The following is a 24,417-nucleotide window of genomic DNA, read 5'->3' as shown; positions in this document are numbered from 1 at the left end:
GTTTGTAGTGCTTTCGCTGAAAAGCCTATTTGAAATCGGACACTTTGGTGGGATTAACAACAAGATTACCTTTAAAATGATACAAGACACATGAATGTCCGAGGAATTTTAATTATGTTTTTTGAATTTGGCGCCCTGCACTGTCACTGGCTGTTGTCATATCATCCCGGTGACGGGATTGCAGCCATAAGAAGTTTAAGAACAAGTGTATCTTTAATTCTATGTAAAACATGTATCTTTCATCAAAGTTTATGATGAGTATTTCTGTTACTTGACGTGGCTCTCTGCAATTTCTCTGGATATTTTGGAGGCATTTCTGAACATGGCGCCAATGTAAACTGAGGTTTTTGGATATAAATATGAACTTAATCGAACAAGACATATATGTATTGTGTAACATGAGGTCCTATGAGTGTCATCTGATGAAGATCCTCAAAGGTTAGTGATTAATTTTATCTCTATTTCTGCTTTTTGTGACTCCTGTCTTTGGCTGGAAAAATAGCTGTGTTTTTCTGTGATTTTGCGGTGACCTAACAATCGTTTGTGGTGCTTTCGCTGTAAAGTCTATTTGAAAATTGGACACTTGTGGGATTAACAACAAGATGACCTTTAAAATGGTATAAGATACATGTATGTTTGAGGAATTTTAATTATGAGATTTCTGTTTGAATTTGGCGCCCTGCACTTTCACTGGCTGTTGTCATATCATCCCGTTAACGGGATTGCAGCCATAAGAAGTTAAATTAAACAACTCCTTTGTAAGATAAATGTTTTCAAATGAAACATGTATGGAAACAGGTGAAATAACACTCATTTAGCAGGCTCAAGCAAGCTAAAACCCACATGGTAGCAAAAACTAACTAGCAGAAATTGTTAACAAGTTAGAAATGATTTAAACACACTTTGATGTAGGCTACTATTTATTAGTTAACAAAGAAAATTATGTCATATATTCACCCCACCCAGTATTGTAATCAAAACTTACCAGAAAGCATGTAGTCCTTGGCTCAGCCAGTGTAGTAGTGTGGGCTCTACAGCATCTCATTAGTGTGCAAGATCTTGAGAATCAGCTGTACATGTGATGGTAGAGTGCACTGCACATGTGATGGAAGAATGCACTGTGCATGCAGAGGGTTGCAATTCCATTTATTTTGGGATAGTTTAACCAAAATATGCCACAAGACCTAGAATTGCCTTATGTGTATCCCTCAAAAAAGGTTCACTGTTATAAGCTAACTTTTTTGATGAATTTAAGCAAAATTCCCAGGCTCAACTTCCTACGGAAATTTACCAGAAAGTTTCAGACCCTTTGCAACCCTAGTGAAGCTACTACCCTGTATCCACTCCTCGTTCTATTATATTTTCTAACACATCTCCCCCATCAGGCATCTGATGTAATTAAGCCCATACTAGAGAAATTTGAAGTTTGAAATAAGTTTGCTAATATGGGTGATTGTGAATGGGAAATTGATGGCTAGTCCCATCAAACTAGTAGTACTAGGTTAAAATAAATAAAAAATTAAATTGGTGCATATTAATGTTATAAACTTAACGTCCTATTTATCATTATCGTATCCATTCAGGCAATTGATCGATATGGATTCGTCATCCATATCGCCCAGCTCTAGTCTGTAGAATGATTTTGGCCAGAAGCTGATTTACGGTAATAGACCCAACTACTTCAAAGCTGGGTGGTTGGTCATTATAAAACGAGATTCTACCCACTTCCTCATGCTCTGTCGCACACAGATATATAGAGATCACAACGTTGTATCTGTCTCAATGGCGCTGCCCATGCGCTCACTGACGCCATAATGTGACAGATACAACGTTGCTATCTCAATACATCTCTATGTGACAACAAGACAGAGAATGGGGAAGTGGATAGAACCTTGTTTCTTATGATTATCAGTCAAATGTACAAATGCATAAAACATTGATTACGGCACTACCGGTCAAAAGTTTTAGAACACCTACTCATTCAAGGGTTTCTTTATTTGTACCATTTTCTACATTGTGTAATATAGTGAAGACATCAAAACTATGAAATAACACATATGGAATCATATAGTAATCAAAAAATGTGTTAAATCTAAATATGTTTTATATTTGAGATTATTCAAATAGCCACCCTTTGCCTTGATGACAGCTTTGCATACTCTTGGCAAAATCTGTCGTCAAGGAAAAGTGTGGCTATTTGAAGAATCTAAAATATAATTTGTAAAAATATAAAATAGTAAAAAAAACAACCTTGAATGAATAGGTGTTATAAAACTTTTGCCCGGTAATGTATGTATGTATAGCTTTGTAAGACTATAAATGACCAACCACCCAGCTTTGGAGTAGTTAAGGTCCAATTCCCTGCTTTTGAGAGGAGCTGGCTACTGTACTGGGGCAGCAGGTAGCTTAGTGGTTAGAGCTGACAAGGTAAAAATGTAATTCTGACCCTGAACAAGGCAGTTAACCCACTGTTCCCCGGTAGGCAGCGGTCTGTTCCCAGGCTGTGTCACAACCGGCTGTGATCGGGAGTGCCAATAGGGCGGCACACAATTGGCCCAGCGCCGTCCGGGTTAGGGGAGGGTTTGGCCGGGGGGACTTTACTTGGCTCATCGTGCTCTAGCGACTCCTTGCGGCGGGCCAGGCGCCTGCAGGCTGACAGTGAACGGTGTTTCCTCCGACACATTGGTGCGGCTGGCTTTCGGGTTAAGCGGGCGGGTGTTAAGCGTGGTTTGGCAGGTCATGTTTCGGAGGACGCATGACTCGACCTTCGCCTCCCGAGCCCGTTCGGGAGTTGCAGCGATGAGACAAGATTGAAATTGGAGAGAAAATGGGGGTAAAATACCCCCCAAAATAAAATACATTATAATCTCCAAACCACAAGAACATAAATGGTATCCATGAGTTTGTCTGAAAAACAACCTAAATCTCAATCTCGAGGTATCCCTTCAAATAAAGGTTAAATAAAATAAAACATTTAAAGTATCAATAAGATTGTTCTGGGTTCTATACATAGAGTAACATTATGCATTATTCATATCAAAATAGTAAAAAATAAAACCGCAAAACGACCTGTGCTAGAACCAAGTCACTGACACAAAGGAGAAAATAGACTCCAGACTGCAGTGCAGCACTGTGCGAATGTACTCCATATTCACGTGTCTCCTTCTTGCAAAGGGCTTGGACATGCAACGTTCCACCAACAAGACGTATCAGTTGATGCTCCTACCCTCATAACAGGTGTGGTTAGAGCGAGACATTCAGGATTTGAACTGAACACTGAAGCACTGCACTAGTGTTAAACAGACGGTACAACAGCCACATTCTCATACATCTGCAAACAGGCAACACAGAGTACAGCTAAAACTGCATCATTTCAATTAGATCATGGGGAGTGACTAAGGTATGATGTAATTAAGACAAGCACATGCCCCTTGCTTTCATCATACCCCAGGTGGTCCCTGGTACTCTTCTGCTCTTACAGTCATGACCATTCAGTCATATTATGTAATGCTCAAGCCACTGTTTATGAATGATGCTTGATGCAGAGTGAAGCAGCTACCAAACACCTGAATATGCTCAATTGTAGTCCTATTCCATTCCTGCTGTTAGACTGCTAATGCTTCATATAATTTCTTGCCATCAAGCCCCATGTTTAGGGCTACTAATAGCTGATGATCACAATGTGGCTCAATACATGAAAAATACCACATTTTGTCCAAAGCTCTCCCCATATCAGGCCGTGCCATATCAGGCCGTGCCCGTGACTACACAACCCGGGTAGAACCTCCGTTCAATCGCGAGGACCACAGCTCCTCCACTGTCAAGGCAACCGGATAACAATGTCAACCCGCCCTGCTATCATTTTTATTCAGGAAACTTAGAGCGAATGGTCCAAAACTTTAGGTGGATAATAGACCTATGACAAATATCATTAATGCATACCCGAGAAGACCCACTGACGAACATAGGAGAGGGGTAGATGGGGTCAGTGAGCTAATTTGAGAACCACAAAACGTGGTTCAGTTCCGTTCCCACCTCTGCTTGCCCGGCCTTCCACGAAATGGATTTGCGGCGAACTGGAGGGATGAGAGCCAACGAGACTGCGCCATTCTTATAGAAAAATTATCGTAAATTATTCGAGACTATTAGTGACCCATGTGATGTTTAGTCGCATAACCGACAAAAATCCTAGAGAGCAATGTATTATTCACGTTAATCCGACAATGTGATAGGCTACATAGCTAGAAAAAAACGTGCTCTCTGAGGCGAATCATTATTCAGTGGATATTATTTGTTTTCACAAAACAGTCTGAAAACCAAAACAAATGTATTGTTTATGTAATACCTGTGTAACGTAAACGTTTAATTGGAAAGTTACCCCAGAGAGATTACCCGGGGCAATCACAGAAAATACACGTTGCCACCCGAAGGGGGGCGCTATACTGTTACATATCTACAAACTACTCTGTGTCAATAAAATAGTTGACAGACCTAAAAACATTTCTTCTCAATGTGTCGTTTTTACAACACTAATCCAAACATGTGGGGGTAACTAAACATTTTCAACAAGGGCTAAAATGCCCCCCCCCCCTTTCCGTCAGCAAGCAGCACTGCCTCACGTCCGCCATTAGAGAGCGAGCGAAACAATATGAAAGAGTGGAGGCAATATAGCTTAGTACCCTTCCACAGCAGAGAGGGGGAGAAAATCTCAGGCGGGGTACAAACTGACTGATAAATCGTCACATATTTACTTTCTAACATAGCAGGAGACTTAAGGGAGCCCGTGGACAGCTGTCTAACACCTCAGCTGGTTGTTGAAACTTTGACTAATTAACCGTAAAATGTCAATAAAACGTCTCGGAAATTCTTACCGGAGTCGAGCTTGAACCGATATAGCGCCACTTTTGTGCCTTGATATAAATCGGGGAACGCACGCATGCGCCCCAACGTAAAGACGTTCTTGTCCGCGCGTGGGAGGATTCTTCCAACGAGATCTGAACGAGATCTTTCTCCTGTTTCATCATCGCGCAGGCGCACAATGTTCAATCAGGAGTGGTGCGGTTGACAATTCAATTGGTCTCGAATACCTGAAACTCATAATAATAGCAGTACTTTACCATGAACCAGCCACATAATGCATTTGGCAATGATTACGCATTTTACTTTGCCATCTGGTGTGTTTACGGTTGAACCGCAATCGAGGTGGCATTGACCACACTGTAGAGATCCAATCAGCATTCAGTCCTGTCCCGGTTGCGTTCATGTCCAACACACGTCTACCGGTGGTTTCTGCATTACATAATGGCTTTCAATAGAATATTACCATGTGCCAAAATAAATGTTTTAACGGAAAATGTCAAACACCACCCTTGGAATCATGTAGCATGTTATATGAAAAGCCTAATGTTGCAAACATCTGGTTCAAATCACCCTTTTAACACTTTGGTCAGTATGTGTTCTGTAGACCAATGTTATCTTAACCATTTCGGAACCGTCTTGCAACGAAGCATTGCGGAGTTGGACCATACTCACGTTGAGAGAGCACGGGGCACTTTTTATACAAAGCACAGGACTATAGGGCGTTTAAAAATGGCGGATCAGGTGCGTGAGAAAGAGTCAAGCATGGGCTCAAAACAAAACATATAAACCAGGTGCTATGTCCATACTCTGATAGCCTACATCTGCAAACTTACCGAATTAAGAAGACCCAAGAACATTACTTTCATGGTGATGATGCTATAACGGCAATATTTGCTAATGTGCTGAATGATTCAGGATCATTGATCTATAAAAGAACAGGATCCGCTTGCTCTGACCCAGCTCTAAAGGACCATGTACTATGAACTAAAAAAAAACGGTAATGGGTAATGGCTAGAACGGGTCCTGCTTATCTCAAATTAACGTCAGATTTGACTTCGTAGCAGGATAAAACTGAAGCAGCAGGTTAGGAGAATTAGGTTAAATGTTAGGGTTAGCTAAAATGCCACAAAAAAATAAATTTTGGCGTTATTTTGACAACCGTTGGATCCCTTCTAGTCATGACCCTTGTGCTGTGGGGCATTTTATCCGCATCCTTTTATTGGTCTAACCCCCGCCTAGCGATGAATTTATGCTATTGCAAGCAGATGATTGTGTGCACTGACTGTATTAGGCTATACTTTATTGTTGAAGAGTGGAACGTTGATGCTCATAGTGTCTGTGTGTAAATCACATGTGAATGAGTTACCTTACTGATATGATCTGGCATCTTGCGTAACACCCTGCTAACGCCTAGGCTTTTAGCTCAGCAGGCCAACCCAACCTTGGGAAACCTGAGTTCGACCGCAGTTGGTCACACAACTGCATCCTGTCAGTGCTTATTATACAAGTATGAGCCTTTATAGTTAATAGGCCATTAATAAAAATACATTATCAATAGACATTTGATATACAGTACATATTTAAAAAATCTAGATGTACATCTAACCTAATTCCAAACCATTCACAAGCACTTATTCCCATTTTGCAGTCCCATTCTATTGCAACAAATGGGTGACAGACTTGAATTGCTGGTCAAAGTTGTGATGTCATCCGTCGTGTCGTTCATCAGCAGGATTTGCATTCTAAGCTACCATGGCTATTACTCTCTCACACAAGCAGGAACAAATGCCCTGTTTCAAAATACTGCATTCCAATTATTTACTCCACAAAGTGTGCATTTGACCACTCCTCCTCATGGATTTAAAATAATTGGATTGGTGTAAGAATAAACCAGAGATTTTCCACCATAATTCATAGACAAGTCCATTTATTTTCAATCGATGAGGGGGAGTTAAAACAAAAGTGCAAAAGGGGGAGAAATTGGACCACAGCCCTATGAGTCTTGCAACCGTCACTCAATCCACTCCGGCCATTTTGTTCGTCCTCAAAAGGACTCTCTACTGATGACGTTCAGATAAAGGACCGCCCAGGAGCCTGTTCAGGACATTGAAACGGTACAATACGTTCAATACATACACACACAGAGAAAAAAACATGATCAAAGTACCGGCTGACACAAGACATAAATAAAACCTCACTGTTTTATTGAACTAGGCAAATATATCACCCTGTTTTACTTCAATACCAGTTTGTACAGCAGTTGACAAAAAAGGGAAAATTATCTCAATGATATGGCTGTTAAGACATATGTAATGCTCACATCAAATGAATTCCCACCTCTTATAAAACAAGGATTACGGTAGATCATCATTGATAACTGCTTATCCAACTATCGTACGTCTACAATGGCATGTTGTTGCCAGGATGTGCTCTGCATTATCATCATCACAACTACTACTTTAACTACAAGTGATTTGGATGACTATTTTAACCAGGTAGTTATAATCATGCATTCTTGAAAGCTCTTATGTAGTTAAAGTAGTTTAGGATATAGAATCCTGTGTTGCAAAAGTGCCTAAAACAACAACCATCCTTCATACTTATGGCCACCGCACACACACATGTACAGTGCATTCGGGAAAGTATTAAGAGCCCTGGACTTTATCCACATTTTGCATTTTGTTACGTTACAGCCTTATTCTAAAATGGATTAAATCGTTATTCCCCCCTCAATCTACACAGAATACCCCATAGTGACAAAGCAAAAACGTTAAAAAATATATAATAATTATAGAAATGTTTGCGTTCTAATTAAACACAGCATTTATCTTCACCTCCCCCATTTTCCCCTTATTTTTTCTCCTCCCCCGTACCTTCATCAGGGCCGTCTCTCCTCCCAGTGTCTGAGCGTTGACGTAGGACCCTGCTTCCAGGAGGATAGCAACTGTGGTCAGGAAGTTCTGAAATTATAAATGAAAGGATAGAGGGTTAAGCTTTGGCCTTAACTTATATGTACTCATCACCATTATTAGGTGTCGGGGTCCTGTCTACATGCCCCCTTGTTTATAGTAAGTAAACATAGCAGAACAGACATTTAACATACAAACAAGGGGAATGTATACGTGTGTACTTGTAATAAGGTGGTTTAAACCAGTCTGTCCTGTGTTACCTTCTCTGCAGCGTGCATTAGGGCAGTGGTGCCGTTCTTCTGCCGTCCGTTCCCCTTCACCCCCTTCTTTATCAGCAGCCTCACAATGTCATCCGGTCCCCCTGCTGCTGCCAACATACTCATGGACATACCACTGGTGTCCTGTGGAAGGCAACAGACACACACACACAGACAGACTCCTTCATTACTGAGGACCACAGCTTTCCAAAGCCACTTGTAGCAAACAAGTTACATATGATATTAAATGGGGAGGGGCTAATTGCTTAAAGAATTAGAGGGGCAGTTCACTTATTTGAAGGTTTAGCTGATTTTATACTTACCTAGGGTGTTGTCTTTTCATCCAAAAAGGTTAAGTTCATAAAAGCATAAAGCAATGGTGATGATAGATTCCTAGCATTACGTCATGAAATCTCAAAGCTGTTTCCTTGAACTGTTATTGGTACAATTCTAAATCCCTGTTGGAACACTAATAGTGGACCTCAAGAAGGCTATATGAATATTCTGAGAACTGGAATAACATTTGAACATTTACATCAAGTAACAATTTATTAACGAAGCAAATATAGTATCTAGAGTACACACAATGAGCACCAGGGGGTAACGAAAGGCAGCTTGATTACAAATACATGTTGGTGAAAAAAAACTACTTAAACATCTTTAGACAGTAAATAGTGGGGTGTGGTTGAAACCCCTGATAATTTTTCTCAGTTAACACCTAACACCGTAGCAGATCTGTTGCAGTTATAACACAAACTGATAAATATAAACAAACAAATGTTTTTACATAATTCCTCCTTGAACCTTAATGCAATTAGAATCAACAAAGATTGACTTGCAATAATAACATTATCTAGGAGGCAAGTGGATTAAATATATAATATTAGTAGTCAAGTGGATTAAATAATATAGAGAAGCAACAGCTATCAAACCCTATACAGGTTAGCCAGCCTAAATTAGTGTTGAAAAACTTAAACTGCTGCTGTGAAATCAATATGGTTGACAGTACTGAATAATAGCAACATTAATAAAACAAGTAGACCTACACTACCATTTATTTTCCATTAAAATAACATCAAATTGATCAGAAATACAGTGTAGACATTGTTAATGTTGTAAATGACTATTGTAGCTGGAAACGGCTGATTTTTTATGGAATATCTACATAGGCCCATTATCAGAAACCATCACTTCTATGTTCCAATGGCACGTTGTGTTAGCTAATCAAAGTGTATCACTTTAAAAGGCTAATTGATCATTAGAAAACCCTTTTGCAATTATGTTAGCACAGGTGAAAATTTGTTCTGATTAAAGCAGCAATAAAACTGGCCTTATTTAGACTAGTTGAGTATCTGGAGCATCAGCATTTGTGGGTTCGATTACAGGCTCAAAATGTCCAGAAACAAAGGACTTTCTTCTAAAACTCGTCAGTCTATTCTTGTTCTTAGAAATGAAGGCTATTCCATGCAAGAAATTGCTAAGAAACTGAAGAGCCCATACAATGCTGTGTACTACTCCCTTCACAGAACAGCGCAAACTGGCTCTAACAAGAATAGAGTTGGAGGATCCTCTGTACGCCTATGTAGATATTCCATTTAAAGAAAAATCTGCCGTTTCCAGCTACAATAGTCATTTACAACATGAACAATGTCTACACAGTATTTCTGATCAATTTGATGTTATTTTAAATGGACAAAAACATTTGTTTTTCTTTCAAAAACAAAGACATTTCTAAGTGACTCCAAACTTTTGAACGGTAGTGTACATGGACAGCTAAAGACCGAAGTACAAGAGGAATAGGCTCTGTGATTCTCTGAAACCAATTACACGAAGGAACTGTTTCCAATTGGCAAAACACATTTCAGTTACTTGTATGTATGTATGTATGTATGTATGTATAATCCATTAAAATAAAACATTTAATGGAGCTGGTCTTTGTGTAGTCATGTGAAGATTCTATATTGAACAAAAATATAAATGCAACATGCAAAAATTTGAATAATTTTACTGAGTTACAATTCATAAGCAAATAAATCTATGGATATCACATGACTGGGCAGGGGCACAGCCATGGGTGGGCCTGGGAGGGAATAATTTTTTTCTTTCTCAGAATTAGTTTTTCCCCACAAAAGGGCTTTATTACAGAGAGAAATACTCCTCAGTTTCATGTCTCAGACAATTCCGCAGGTGAAGAAGCTGGATGCGGAGGTCCTGGGCTGGCGTGGTTACACGTGGTCTGCGGTTCTGAGGCCAGTTGGATGTACTGCCAAATTCTCTAAAACAACGTTGGAGGCGGCTTATGGTAGAGAAATTAACATTAAATGCTCTGGTGGACATTCCTGCAGTCAGCATGCCAATTCCACACTCCCTCAAAACATGAGACATCTGTAGCATCGTGTTGTGACAAAACTGCACATTATCGAGTGGCCTTTTAATTTTCCCAGTACAAGGTGCACCTGAGTAATGATCATGCTGTTTACATTTTAGTAATTTAGCAGACACTCTTATCCAGAATGACATACAGTTAGCCATCATAAGATGAATGCACTAGGTGGGACAACCACATCACAGGCATAGAAAGTGGGGAGGGGACGACCCTGCTGTCCTAGCTTGGGGTGCCAGGACAGAGAAGAACTTGGATTGGGCAGAGCTGGGAGCCCCAAGAGACCTTTTCTTTTTCCAGGTAAGTTGACTGAGAACACGTTCTCATTTACAGCAACGACCTGGGGAATAGTTACAGGGGAGAGGAGGGGGATGAATGAGCCAATTGTAAACTGGGGTGCCACCTAAGGTGGCAGAATGCAGTGCTCGGCTTGGGGTGTAGGGTTTGAGCATAGCCTGACGGTAGAGAGGGGCAGTTTTTCTTGCTGTTCCGTAGGTAAGCACCATGGTCTTGTAGTGGATGAGAGCTTTGACTGGAAGCCAGCGGAATGTGTGGAGGAGTGGGGTGACATGAGAAAACTTGGGAAGGTTGAAAACCAGACGGGCTGCAGCGTTCTGGATAAGTTGCAGGGGCTTGATGGGTTAAGTGGGGAGCCCAGGCAACAGCGAGTTACAGTTGTCCAGACGGGAGAGTACAAGTGCCTGGATTAGGACCTGCGCCACTTCCTGTGTTAGATAGGGTCGTAATGTACAATGTTGTAGAGCATGAACCTGCAGGAGCGGGTCACTGCTTTGATATTTGCAGACAACGGCAGGGTGTTTGTTGTCCAGGGTCACGCCAAAGTTCTTTGCAGTCTGGGAGAGGCACACCTGTCAGGTGGATGGGTTATCTTGGTAAAGGAGGTCCTGTGTGGCTCAGTTGGTAGAGCATGGCACTTGCAATGCCAGGGTTGTGGGTTCGATTCCCACTTGGGACCAGTACGAACAAATATTAAAATGTATACACTCCTTACTGTAAGTTGTAATGTAAAGGAGAAATGCTTACTAACAGGGCTGTGAAGTAATTTGTGCCCAACATGAGAGAAATAAGGTTTTTGTGCTTATGGAAAATTTCTGGCATCTTCTATTTGCGCCCTATAATTTTCGTTCAGTATAATTCTAGAACAGAAACATTTTTCTTTACGTGATTGGTGGATTTCAAGCGGCTCAAACATCAAACTATACTCTCTAACCTGGGCGCAAATGTAGTACTTTAACCCATTCACACCGCACTTCTACCAGGAATAGCCTAACCCACTAAATCCTCAGTTTGCTGAACAGTTGTTTTCACTCAAAACCTAACCTACACATATACATTAGCTACACATACAATGGTACAGGCAAAAATACACAAAAGTTCCTTAAAGTATTTTAGAGTACTAATGTTACTGTCCTCACTACAACAACAAAATCCTTGAAACATTTAATTAAAATACTGTAGAATTCCAGTCATTCCTATGGAGGACTACTCCTAGTGGGGAGTGCCAACAAGGCCAACCAGTGTCTTCAAAGCCTCTTAAAGGACAATACATAGCATCAGCAATCCAGGGTTTACATACATCGTTGGTGTAGCTCATGCCAAAGGATTTTGAATTTGGGCGTCAGAACACATCGTGCCAAAATACATTTTGCAGTTAAAAAGAAGCTGAGAAAATGTACGTAAAAGTCAGCTAAACAAGTTTATATGCATACTACGTCACTATGTAGTCTAGTTGCTATGGATACATTTGTAGAATAAAGTACATAGTGATATTATATCCTTAAAATGGTTCTACATTCTTGCTTTATGTTACAAAGTGAGATCAGAATGAGCAAGGATGTCAGATTAAATCAAAAGCTTTTAAAACTAGTTCAAGGTAATCATAAATACAGATAAACAGGAGGATCTTCTGGAAGTCCCAACAGCGTCCCTGGTTTCTGATGCACCCCTGAATTTTGTTGGACCCCTGGTTTCGGTGTCCTTGGACTTGGTTTTTCATGGTCCATGTTTTGTTTGCCTGAAATATGCCTCCGGCACATTGTCATTAATGTATTACGCACATAGTTTTTTACATCTTTCCATGTCCTGCCTTGTAGAGCTGGTTCAGCTGCAAGACATGCATCACATTCCTTTTTACCTGGAATCTTCATCAGTTTAGTGAAGTCTCCTAGCTGCCGCCTGACCGCAGCCTGAGCCTCATTACTCCATATCTTCTGTTTCCTTGGTGTTGCCACAGGACCTGCCTCAAGTCTGTCCTCTTGACCCTGTGCAGGTACTGTCATTGTTCCACCAACCCATTCTTTAGCACGCTTTGCCTCTTTTTGTTTCCTTGCTGCTCCTTTCTTTGTCTGTTTTGTGGGGTCCAATCTTGTAAGGCCATTCTTCCGTTTTATAGATTTTACTGTGTTGTGCACATAGTTTTTGATGTCCCTCCATGTCCTGTCTCTTAGAGCTGGTTCATTGTGCAGGCAAACTTCACAGTCCCGTTTACCTGGAACCTCCATCATTGAGATAAAGTGTCCCATCTGACGGTTCACCGCAGCCTTAGCTGCATCACTCCACATCCTCTGTTTCCACACTGTGCCCACCTTATCTGTCCCCACAGAACCTGTCCCCACAGGAACTGCACCCAAAGGAACTGCAACCGCAGGCACTGCCCCAACAGGAAGTGTCTGTGCATTAAGTGTTGGCGTAATAACTGTACGCGCTGGAAGTGTCTGTGCAGGATATGTTCCGGCAGAATATGACCTTGCAAGTTGTGACCCCGCAAGATGTGTCCCTGCACGATATGTCCCCATAGGATATGTCTCTTCAGGATATGATTTTGCAGGATTTGTCCCGGAAGCATATGATCTTGCAGGAGATGATAGGTCATAAGGACTTGCAGGATATGAACTTGCAAGATGTGTCCCTGCAGCATACGAAGCTGCTGGATAGGTCTCTGCAGGATGTGTCACAGTAGAATATGATCTAGCAGGATTTATCCCAGTAGGATACACCCTTGCAGAATCTGTCCCAGCATGATATGACCTTGCAGAATGTGATCCTGAAGGATATGACTTCTCAGGATATGTCCCAGCATGATATGACCTTGAAGGCTGTGCCCCCAATGTATATGACTTCGCTGAATATGTCGCTGTAGGATAAGATGACCCAGTGGTATATGTGCCAGTAGGATACGCCCTCGCAGAATCGTTTCCCGCTGAATATGTCCCTTCAGAATATGCCCCTATGAAATTAATACATACAGAAGAAAAGGATTCATGAATGTGTCATTATCATATATTGTAAAGAGGAACAGAGAAAATACTTTAGGGTAATGAGTTGCAAGCTTCTCAAAAATGTAGCTCGAGTTAACATGTAAATGGCACAACCTTTTAATTGGGATTTTTTGACTGAACATTTAACCCTTGAAACAAAATGAACATGTTGTCCAAATACTCTCCAAAGCAACTGATACTCACCATATGTAGGTGAAACAATCCTTTCCTCAGATGGCCCTGGAATTACCACTGGAACCTGATCCATTGCAAGCAGCAATTTGCTGATTTCTGCTAGATGTCCTGCGTTTTCAGAGAGTCTGTAGTACTCTTTGTGGACCTGGGTGTCATGTCCCAATAACTTTGCCACCTGATCCAATTCACTTTCATTCAAGTTTAGTATTTGGCAATGGATAGCAACCTCTTTCCTCACTGTCGCATGGATCAGACTTTCAGGATTCTTTGCATCACACTCATGAGCAAATTTCCTCAGACAGTCAGACCCTCTGACGTAGCTTGCTGCATCTGGGCTCCGTGCGAAGACATAAGGGTTGTCCTTTGACACACCAACTTTGTCTCTGTTTGCAATTAGGATCTCAAGAGATGAGATCATCCTCGCCGTTAGTAGGACCGGCATTGTTCTACCATTTTTGCCTTCAATTTCCACCCTGGTTAGTTTGTCGTCACCAAGCTCCTGCTCCAGCCTTGAGAGGCTATTGAAAATGTCTGCACTAGCTGGAGATTTCTTTCTGTTTGTGTATGTTTCCAACAGCATTTTCGCAACCTCTCCTGTCCTTTTTCTGTTGAAGAGAGCTATTTCGGCAAGAAGAGTTTCATTGAGCTTTTTCCAGACAGCGTTGGTGGGGCTCTCGAGCAATTCTCTCTTTGCTGTGTCCTCTGCAACCTTGAGAAACTTCTGAAGTTTTATCAAATCCTCAGTTAGTGAAGTCACATCAACTTCATCACACTGAGGGACAGCGCTGAGGGACAGACCGGAAAAACAGTTATTCCAATCGTTTTCAAGAAGCTCAATGAACCTTCTGGCTTGTTCCTCTGCCTCACAGTCCTCTGTCATACGACTCTCTCCAAAAGCTATTTCAGTAGCTCTTTTCAAGGAATAGCCAATCTTTAAAGGAAGAGATTGGGTCTTGTACCTGTCGGAGGCAGGATCAAAACCACTCATTTTCCTGGCAGCATGAACAGCCAATTTGAATTTGGATGGTACACATACTTCATGCAGATATTGGACACCACAATCCATCTCATTTACAGTAAGTACAAATCTAGCCAATTCCCTCATCTTTGATCCAATGTATGTAAACTGTGACTTGGCATGGCCATGCTTTGCAGATAGTGCATTGCCATATTTACATATCAGGGGATCATTTTTGATGTGGCATAAGATGTCATCTTGATTCATATTGTGTATTATTTCTTCACATCCTCCAGTAGAATAGACAGACAATGGAAGAAGTCGAGAGGACACAGCCTGGACCCGCACTCTTTTTCCTCCCCTCTTTTCCTCTTGTCCTTTTCTGGCTTTACATGAGACCTCATGCTTCCATAAATCTATTTTGTTGAAAAAAGCTAAGCAGTGTTGGCAGGGCAGGCAGTCACGCACAGAAACACCATCGTAAGAGGGTCTATCCTTAGTCACAATTTCACCATCTCCACTTTGAAGAACTTGATAGTTGCCTTTGTTACGGAGTTGGTCAAGCAAAAGAGACCTGATTTTGGAGAGTTTGGGGAAGCTCATAGCATGAGCGACAGCTGCTTCTTCTGCGTGCATCCTTTCTAAATGTCTTGAAATTTTGTGGTGTGGTTCATTGCAATACAGGCAGAAGTGCTTTTTGTCCCATTTTCTTTTACCATCATCTGTCATACTACATGTGCTGACTGTCATTTTTGTGCTAGAACGTAAGCTTGACCTTGTACCTTTCCGTGGCGCGAATTTCTTGCGTTGAGGTTTTTTAACTCGGGAGATTTTTTGGGGCAACAGCTCAGATTCATTATTATCGCAGGGGTGTTCTGCATTAGATAGAAGAGGCTCTGAGCCACTTGGGACTTTTGAATCCAGTTTTTGTCCTACCTCATCATCTGAACTGTTCTCGTCATTACTTGAACTGCTCTCTTCAGCGCTCTTCTTTATGTCACATAAAGCTCTCTCCATGTCACATAAAGTCTTCACCACATCACATGAAGTCTTCTCTTCATTGTGTAGAGCATTTTCTTTCTCATGTGAAGGATTCTCTTCCTGGTGTTCCACGTCCATCATTTAGGCTGCTACCACCTGCACCCACACAAACACAGCACAGGTTATTAGGATAAACCTACCATAAGCCTATGGGTAAGCATAGTCCATGGTAAACATGTTGAGTGCAAGTATTCCAGGTACAAGCTGTGTATATGTGAAAAAATAAGAATATAGCCAACCACTTTTTAGGCTCGCAGGTGGATTTCTTAAGAATCATTAATGAGCTCTGCTCAGGTAAAGTCCAGTTAACTTCACTAGGGTAGGGGGAAGCATTCGGAATTTTGGATGAAAAGCGTGCCCAAATTAACCTGCCTGCTACTCAGCCATAAAAGCTAGAATATGCATATAATTCGTATATTTTGATAGAAAACACTCTGAAGTTTCTAAAACTGTTTGAATGATGTCTGTGAGTATAACAGAACTCATATGGCAGGCAAAAACCAGAGAAAAAATCCAACCAGGAAGTGGGAAATCTGAAGTTTGTAGTTTTTCAACTCATTGCCTATCGAATATACAGTGTCTATGGGGTCATATCTTCCACTAGATGTCAAGAGTCTTTAGAACCTTGTTTGAGGCTTCTACTGTGAAGTGGGGGTGAATGAGAGGGGATTGAGTAAGGTCTCTCCCAGAATGCCATGAGCTGACCACGCGCGTTCATGTGAGAGGTAGCTTGCGTTCCATTGCAATTCTAAAAGACAAAGGAATTTTCCGGTTGGAACATTATTGAACATGACTGTGGTCAGGGGACAATGACAGGGTTGTATGTGGAGCATAAAAAGCCCTGCAATACCAGACTGTCCAGGGCAGCCACTGTCTTGCAAGAATAATAATCTCTGCATATTTTCTCTCTCATCCTGTCCCTCTTTCTAGTCCCACCTAACCCTTTTGGTCTCCCTCTACACCTTCTGTCCAGGTTCTGCTCTCATTCAAACCTCTACCTCACCCTACAAACACTGTCACAAATCTATCCTCTGTCTCTCTCCTCCCCCTTTGTCCACTTCTACCATCTCTGTTGCCAAGTGATCCAACACCTTGGTTGCCGTAGTGATCAGGAGACTACCATGGGGGTTGGTTGTTATCTGAAGGTAGACATCAGGCTAACATTCAGTACTAGGTAGTAGGCACCAAACGGGAGCCGAGATGCAGCACTACCTGGCCATGCTCATTCTCCAGTTTGGGTCCATGTATAATCCAGTCCACTATATCAAACACGATTGTAGACTGCAAATGATTGTAGTTGCCACAGAGACATAGAACGCCAATGCTGTTGCACAGCCGTTCATGAGTGTGATGGACACCCCCAAAGACCAAAGCTGAACACAACTGAATGGTCATTTTGTTATGACAACATAGTAAACACGGCAACTGTCTCAGCATCATGGGATCCATTTTGTCTCAAACCATGGACAATAAAGGGTTAATATTCTCCAAGTGCAACGTGAAATATCATACAATTCTGAAGCCTAGGCAAAAATCAAGTAGTTTAATTAATGTGTCAGGCTTACAAAAACCCATGTAATGCGACTCACAGCAATAAAAAAAAGAGCTGTAATATATTTGTTTCCATTCCAAGGTTTGTTTGTTTGTTTCTTTGCTTGCTTGATGACATGAGAAAAAAAATGGGTGGTGGTCAAGTTCACTAATCAGTTTCTTACGGTTTTGAAACACCGGAATATGCTAAATTACAGAATATTCTATTCAAATAAAATGTTATTTGTCACATACACATGTTTAGCAGATGTTATTGCACGTTCCTGTTGCTAGCCTGCGAATGCAACTCATAATTTCTTGCCATCAAGCCCCATGTTCAGGGATACTAACAGCTGATGATCCTAATGATGTGGCTCAAAACACAAAAGAAAAAAAAGAAGCCTACCACATTTGTCCCAAAGCGCTCTTTTTCCCCTATGAGGCCGTGCCCTTGACTACACAAACTGGGTATAACTTCCATTCCACAATTCCACAGCTTATTATTCGTATTGGATAGAAAACACTCTGAAGTTCCTAAAACTGTTTGAATTATGTCTGTGAGTATAACAGAACTCATATGGCAGGGGAAAACCTGAGAAGTTCCACTTCCTGTTTGAATTGTTTCTGAGGTGGCAGATTTTCAACCAAGCTCTCATTGAAATTACAGCGAGATATTGATGAGTTTTCACTAGATGTCAACAGTCAATAGAACTTTGTCTGATGACTCTAATGTGAAGGGGGGCCGAAGGAGACAGGAATTAGTCAGGTCTGCCACGAGCGGACCATGCTTTCACATGCGAGTTCACATGAGGAGGACCTCCGTTCCACCGCTCTTCTGAAGTCAATCTAATTCTCCGGTTGGAACGTAATTCAAGATGTATGTTAACTTCTTGAGTATAGGGGGCGACATTTTCATTTTTGGCTAAAAAACGTACCCATTTGAAACTGCCTATTTCTCAGCCCCCGAAACTAGAATATGCATATAAGTGTCAGATTAGGATAGAAAAGACTCTGAAGTTTCCAAAACTGTAAATTTTTTGTCTGTGAGTTAACAGAACTGCTATTGCAGGCTAAAACCTGAGGAAAATCCAACCAGGAAGTGGCCCTGTTTTTGAGACCTCTCTATTCCCATGCATACCTATTGCCCATTGAAAGGGATATCAACCAGACTTCTTTTTCTATGTCTTCCCTAAGGTGTCAACAGCCTTTAGACATAGTTTCAGGCTTTTATTTTGAAGGATGAGCGTGAACGACCACATTGCGTAAGTGGATAGGTGGGGGCTCTCCGAGCGATTTTTGCGCAAAAGTAAAAAGGCAGCCATTGTTTCTCTCGGTCCTAGTGAAAAGCCAACTGTCCCGGTTGATATATTATTGAATAGATATTTGAAAAACACCCTGAAGATGGATTATAAACAACGTTTGACATGTTTCTGTGGACATTATGGATATAATTTGGAATTTTTTCCAGCGTTGTCGCGAACGCTCTTTCCGGTGGATTCCTGGGCATAACACAGCAAACAAACGTAGGTATTTGGATATAAAAACTATCTTTATGGAACAAAAGGAACATTTGCTGTCTAACTGGGAGTCTCGTGAGTGAAACCATCCGAAGATCATCAAAGGTAAACGATTAATTTGATTGCTTTTCTGATTTTCGTGACCAAGTTTCCTGACGCTAGGTGTTCTTGCTCCGGCTCTGATTTTATTGGATTCATATGAGAAGAACATCATAAAGTAGGATTTTCAACCGAGTTTGACCAGTTTATTCAACGTTTATTGGGAATTTTTGAATTTTTCGTTCCAGGCGCCAAGAGTTGATGGGCATGTTCGCGCCACAATGCTAGCCAAAGTTGCTAATTCGACAGAAGAAATGGACATTCTAAAACCAAACAACGATTTATTCTGGAAATAGGACTCCTTTGCACAACATTCTGATGGAAGATCAGCAAAAGTAAGAGAATATTTATGATGTTATTTCGTATTTTTGTGTAATATGTTGGCTCCAACACGGCGGAGAATAGGTGAGCGCTGTCTCACAATAATGCATGCTGTATGTTGTAGTAAAGTTATTTCTAAAAATCTAACACAGCGGTTGCATTAAGAACCAGTGTATCTTTCATTTGCCATACAACAAGTATTTTTATGTAAAGTTTATGATGAGTTCTTTGGTTAGATTAGGTGACTGTCCAAAATATCTCCGGACATTTGTGAATTGTTGCTACGTATTCACAATGTATAACCACGATTTGCAGCTCTAAATATGCGCATTTTCGAACAAAACATAAATGTATTGTATAACATGATGTTATAAGACTGTCATCTGATGAAGTTGTCCAACGGTTAGTGATTAATTTGATCTCTATTGCTGGTTTTTGCGAAAGCTATGTTGGCGGTGAATAAATGGCTTTGTGTGTTTGGCTATTGTGGTAAGCTAATATAATTCTATATTGTGTTTTCGCTGTAAAACACTTTAAAAAATCAGAAATGATGGCTGGATTCACAAGATGTTTATCTTTCATTTGCTGTATTGGACTTGTGATTTCATGAAATTATATTATATGATATCCCTGTCCCGTTAGGCTAGGCTATGCTAGTCAGCTTTTTTGATGAGGATGCTCCCGGATCCGGGATGGGTAGCACTGAAAGGTTAAGGAGAGGTATATCTATAATTCCATGTGTATAACTTGTATTATCATCTACATTTATGATGAGTATTTCTGTTGAAACAATGTGGCTATGCAAAATCACTTGATGTTTTTGCAACTAGTGAATCTAACGCGCCAATGTAAACTCAGATTTTTTTATATAAATATGAACTTTATCAAACAAAACATGCATGTATTGTGTAACATGAAGTCCTATGAGTGTCTGATGAAGATAATCAAAGGTTAGTGATACATTATCTCTATTTCTGCTTTTTGTGACTGCTATCTTTCGCTGGAAAAATGGCTGTGCTTATTGTGGTTTTGTGGTGACCTAACATAATCGTTTGTAGTGCTTTCGCTGACAAGCCTATTTGAAATCGGACACTTTGGTGGGATTAACAACAAGATTACCTTTAAAATGATATAAGACACATGAATGTCTGAGGAATTTTAATTATGAGAGTTCTGTTTTTTTAATTTGGCGCCCTGCACTGTCACTGGCTGTTGTCATATCATCCCAGTGACGGGATTGCAGCCATAAGAAGTTGAGAATTAAGAGAAAAGATTACGTCAATAAGAGAGGGAGAGTGTGTTGTAAAGGAAAAATATGAAAGGATGTTAAAATGAGCCTTTTTGTCATCAGAGAAGGGCCCATGATGAAGGCCACAATGGCCAACAGATGAGGGAATTTTGCTGACCAGAGGTGACACCAAGACCCTCGTCACCTCACAGGACAAAATGCTTGACAGGCTAGTCGAGAGTATGACTGACAGGTTCGGGGACGCCAGTGTAGGGGTCCTGTGTGCCACCAAGCTGGTCAGCTTCACCAATTGGCCAGAGTCAGGAGACGCAGCAGCAGGTTACTTTATGTTTTGTATTACAGGGCAGTCAGGTTAGGTTCATTATCATATTTTTATAGTTGGAGAATTAAAACTGCATGATGCTTGTTGTATTGTAATGTATACAATTATTCCAGATTTTGGAAACACTGAACTGGAAACCCTGGTGGACCACTTCTAGCCTGTCCTGGAGACCTCTGGCATCCATGTTGAAAGGATCCCTGACCAGTGGACTGTCCTGAAGGTGCTGATGTACCAAGAGCCCCAGTCCCTGCAGAAGATGTCCTGGTTCCATGTCAACAGGAGCCATGGTTCCATGTCAACAGGAGCCATCAGCATTCCTGCCCTGACTTGCTGGCATTGGTTGACCTACTCCTGTCTTTCCCTGCCTCCACAGCTGAATGTGAAAGAGGTTTTAATACCATGAAACAGATGAAAACCAATTGGCGGTCCAACCTAAAATCTGATACACTGTCTGATCTCCTTATGGTCCAGCTGTCCTCTCCAGAGATCAGGGAGTATGAGCCAATAAAAGCTGTGATGCTGTGGTACCAGGACTCTGTCAGGAGCAGGAGGCCAAACTTCATGGACCTTGCAAAGAGGGTGATTGCAGTAGAGAGTGAGGAGTCTGATGAGGTTTAAGTTGATTAAAATGATTAAGAATCTGATAGGTTTACAAAACCCTCAAATTTACTTTTGTTTGATCCTTAAATACATTTAATAACAAATACTTCAGTAGAATTTTGAGTTTAAGACTTCTTCAGTTGTATTCAGGATGGGAAATTAAATCTAGCCCCAGCCATAATTAACCAGCATCTGATGAATCTCTATTTTACATTTATTTTATCAGGGTATTTCTACTCAAAGTAAAGGATTTGTAGATCTGCTTCAGTTCAGTTCTATGTCCACTGCACTTCTCAATTGTATCTTACCATTGTTTCCCTGTTTTGACTTCTATGTACTCTTATTCATTATATCTGATATGTTTTGTTTAATTCATTGTGTGCCCACTGTTTGGCATTTTTGCAAGCTGTACAGCACTTTTGGTCAACTACAGTTGTTTTTAAAATATGCTCGACAAATAAACTTGATTTGATTAATCGTTGCTCAATATATTACAATTATTTGATTTCAAATTTTGCTCTAGCCTCTTTAAGTTTGTATTCAACATAATACCTTATTGTCTGAAATGAATGTATGTGTGACACAAAAAGGCAATTTATTATTTTGGCTGGTAAAAAATGCCTGGCTGGTGGATTTTTTCATCTACCAGTCCCCTTGGCAGGTGAGCCAAAAAGGACATTTCAGACACTGCACACAAGTATGTGGACACCCCTTCAAAATGAGTGGATTTGGCCATTTCAGCCACACCCGTTGCTGACAGGTATATAAAATCGAGCACACAACCATGCAAACTCTGTCATAGGACCCCACCTTTCCAACAAGTCAATTGGTCAAATTTCTGCCCTGCTAAAGCTGCCCCGATCAACTGTAAGTGCTGTTTTTGTGAAGTGGAAAAAGCTAGGAGCAACAACAGCTTAGCTGTTGAAGTGGTAGGCCACACAAGCTGAGAACGGGGCCGCCGAGTGCTGAAGCGCGTAAAAATTGTCTGTCCTCAGTTGCAACACTCACTACAGAGTTCCAAACGGCCTCTGGAAGCAACGTCAGCACAAGAACTGTTGGTCGGGAGCTTCATGAAATGGGTTTCCATGGCCGAGCAGTCGCACACAAGCTTAAGATCACCATGTGCAATGCCAAGCGTCGGCTGGAGTCATAAAGCTCACCGCCATTGGACTCTGGAGCAGAGGAAAAGCGTTCTATGGAGTGATGACGCACGCTTCACCATCTGGCAGTCCTATGGACAAATCTGGGTTTGGCGGATGCCAGGAGAAAGTTACCAGCCCGAATGCATAGTGCCAACTGTCAAGTTTGGTGGAGGAGGAATAATGGTCTGTGGCTGTTTTTCCTGGTTCGGGCTAGGACCCTTAGTTCCAGTGAAGGGAAATCTTAACGCCACAGCATACAATGACATTCGAGACCATTCTGTGCTTCCAACTTCGTGGAAACAGTTTGGGGAAGGTCCTTTCCTGTTTCACCATTACAATGACCCCACACACAAAGGGAGGTCCATACAGAAATGGTTGTTGAGATCGGTGTAGAAGAATGTGACTGGCCTGGACATAGCCCTGACCTCAACCCCATCGTATACCTTTGGAATTAATTGGAACGGCGACTGCGAGCCAGGCTTAGTCGTCCAACCTCACCAATGCTCGTGGCTAAATGGAAGAAAGCCCCTGCAGCAATGTTCCAACATCTATAAAGCCTTCCCAGAAGAGTGGAGGCTATTATAGCAGCAGGGGGAGAGACCAACTACATATTAATGCCCATGATTTTGGAATGAGAAATTTGACAAGCAGTTGCCCACATAGTTTTGGTCATGTAGTGCATCATACGAAATGTTAACACAAATTAATACCATACATAACATATCATACTAAATGGAGTATCTCAGATTTACGTATAGAATACATTATTTCATTTAAGTAGGCAAGACAGTTAAGAACTAATTCTTATTTACAATGACCGCCTACCCTGGCCAAACCCAGACGACGCTGGGACAATTGTGCGCCCAATCACGGCTGTCCCAATGACACCCTACCTCCTTACAAACTGTAGCTATACCCACCCCTGCTGGCAGGAATGGATTAGAGGCGAACTGGAGGGAGGAGAGACAACCAGATGTGCCATTGTTTTTACAAAGAAATTATAAATTATTCCGACTATTAGTAATACATGTGATGGTGAGTCATGTAACTGACACAAAACCAAGAGCACTACATAGAAGGAAAAACACTTCAGTGCTCCGAAAACAATACAGTGGACATTGTTTTCACAACAGTCAAAACAAATGTCTTGTATTTGAGATACCTGTGTAACGTCAACGTTTAATTGGAAAGTTACCCCAGAAACTACTCCGTGTAACCAAAGAAAATACACGTGACGTAGTCAACTCGCCGTAGGGAGGCGCTATACTGTTACATGTCTAACTGCCCTGTTTGTGTCAAAATACTTGACAGACCTAAAAACAATCATTCTCAGTATGTCGTTTTTACAACACTATTCCAAGTATCAGAGGATAATATAACATGTTCAACAACCGCTAAAATGTGCCCTCTTCCGTCAGCAAGCAGGACCGCCTCACGTCCGCCATTAGAGACAGCGCGAAACAATAAGAGAGGGCAGAGGCAAGAGGATGACAAATAAATACAATCTCAGGCGGGTTAAACATTTACTGCTAAGTGGTCGCCTTTTTTACTTTAAAACATATCAGGAGACACGGGAAGCCCGTGGATATCTGTCTTACACCATAGCTAGTCGTTGAAACTTTGACTAATTAACCGTAAAATTGTATAAAAGGTCTTGGAAATTCTTACCTGAGTAGAGGTTGAAACGATATAGCGCCACTTTGTGCCTTGACATACATCGAGGAACGCATGCGCGCCAATGAGCCGTTCTTCTTCG

The 24,417-nt window shown here is 41.3% G+C and overlaps 3 protein-coding genes across 3 annotated transcripts in view; all 3 read right to left on the bottom strand.

Annotated features, from left to right (window-relative positions):
- Window positions 1–4,978, bottom strand: part of LOC120064071 (zinc finger MYM-type protein 2-like) — a 36,539-nt gene extending 31,561 nt beyond the window's left edge. The window contains exon 1 of the mRNA XM_039014402.1: window positions 4,872–4,978. The gene's annotated coding sequence lies outside the window, so the exon portion shown is untranslated. The remainder of the gene's footprint in view (window positions 1–4,871) is intronic.
- Window positions 4,979–6,770: 1,792 nt separating this feature from the next.
- On the bottom strand, window positions 6,771–24,414 carry LOC120064070 (M-phase phosphoprotein 8-like). The gene is made up of 5 exons (XM_039014399.1): window positions 24,330–24,414; window positions 15,777–15,977; window positions 8,030–8,170; window positions 7,734–7,820; window positions 6,771–6,954 (listed from the first exon to the last, which is right to left on the bottom strand). Exons 2-5 carry the CDS (start codon window positions 15,960–15,962, stop codon window positions 6,931–6,933), a joined length of 438 nt encoding a protein of 145 aa, XP_038870327.1. The 5' UTR covers window positions 15,963–15,977; window positions 24,330–24,414; the 3' UTR covers window positions 6,771–6,930.
- Window positions 10,347–15,768, bottom strand: LOC120064069. Its single transcript, XM_039014398.1, has 2 exons — window positions 13,892–15,768; window positions 10,347–13,656 (listed from the first exon to the last, which is right to left on the bottom strand). The coding sequence occupies exons 1-2, from the start codon at window positions 15,588–15,590 to the stop codon at window positions 12,308–12,310; spliced, it is 3,048 nt and encodes a 1,015-aa protein (XP_038870326.1). The 5' UTR covers window positions 15,591–15,768; the 3' UTR covers window positions 10,347–12,307.
- Window positions 24,415–24,417: the final 3 nt, after the last annotated feature.

Source organism: Salvelinus namaycush, chromosome 19, assembly GCF_016432855.1.
Source record: "Salvelinus namaycush isolate Seneca chromosome 19, SaNama_1.0, whole genome shotgun sequence".
Taxonomy (NCBI): Eukaryota; Metazoa; Chordata; class Actinopteri; order Salmoniformes; family Salmonidae; genus Salvelinus; species Salvelinus namaycush.
The sequence above is the reverse complement of the archived record's forward strand: the minus strand, read 5'-3'. Positions and strand labels throughout refer to the sequence as shown.

Coding starts and splice junctions, on each gene's coding strand:
- LOC120064069 (XM_039014398.1), bottom strand. CDS start 15,590: ATGACAGTCAGCACATGTAGTATGACAGATGATGGTAAAAGAAAATGG. Junction 13,657..13,891: donor GATTGTTTCACCTACATATG/GTGAGTATCAGT, acceptor TTAATTTCATAG/GGGCATATTCTGAAGGGACA.
- LOC120064070 (XM_039014399.1), bottom strand. CDS start 15,962: ATGATGGACGTGGAACACCAGGAAGAGAATCCTTCACATGAGAAAGAA. Junction 7,821..8,029: donor TAATGCACGCTGCAGAGAAG/GTAACACAGGAC, acceptor TTATAATTTCAG/AACTTCCTGACCACAGTTGC. Junction 6,955..7,733: donor GAGAGACGGCCCTGATGAAG/GTACGGGGGAGG, acceptor TGTCCTGAACAG/GCTCCTGGGCGGTCCTTTAT.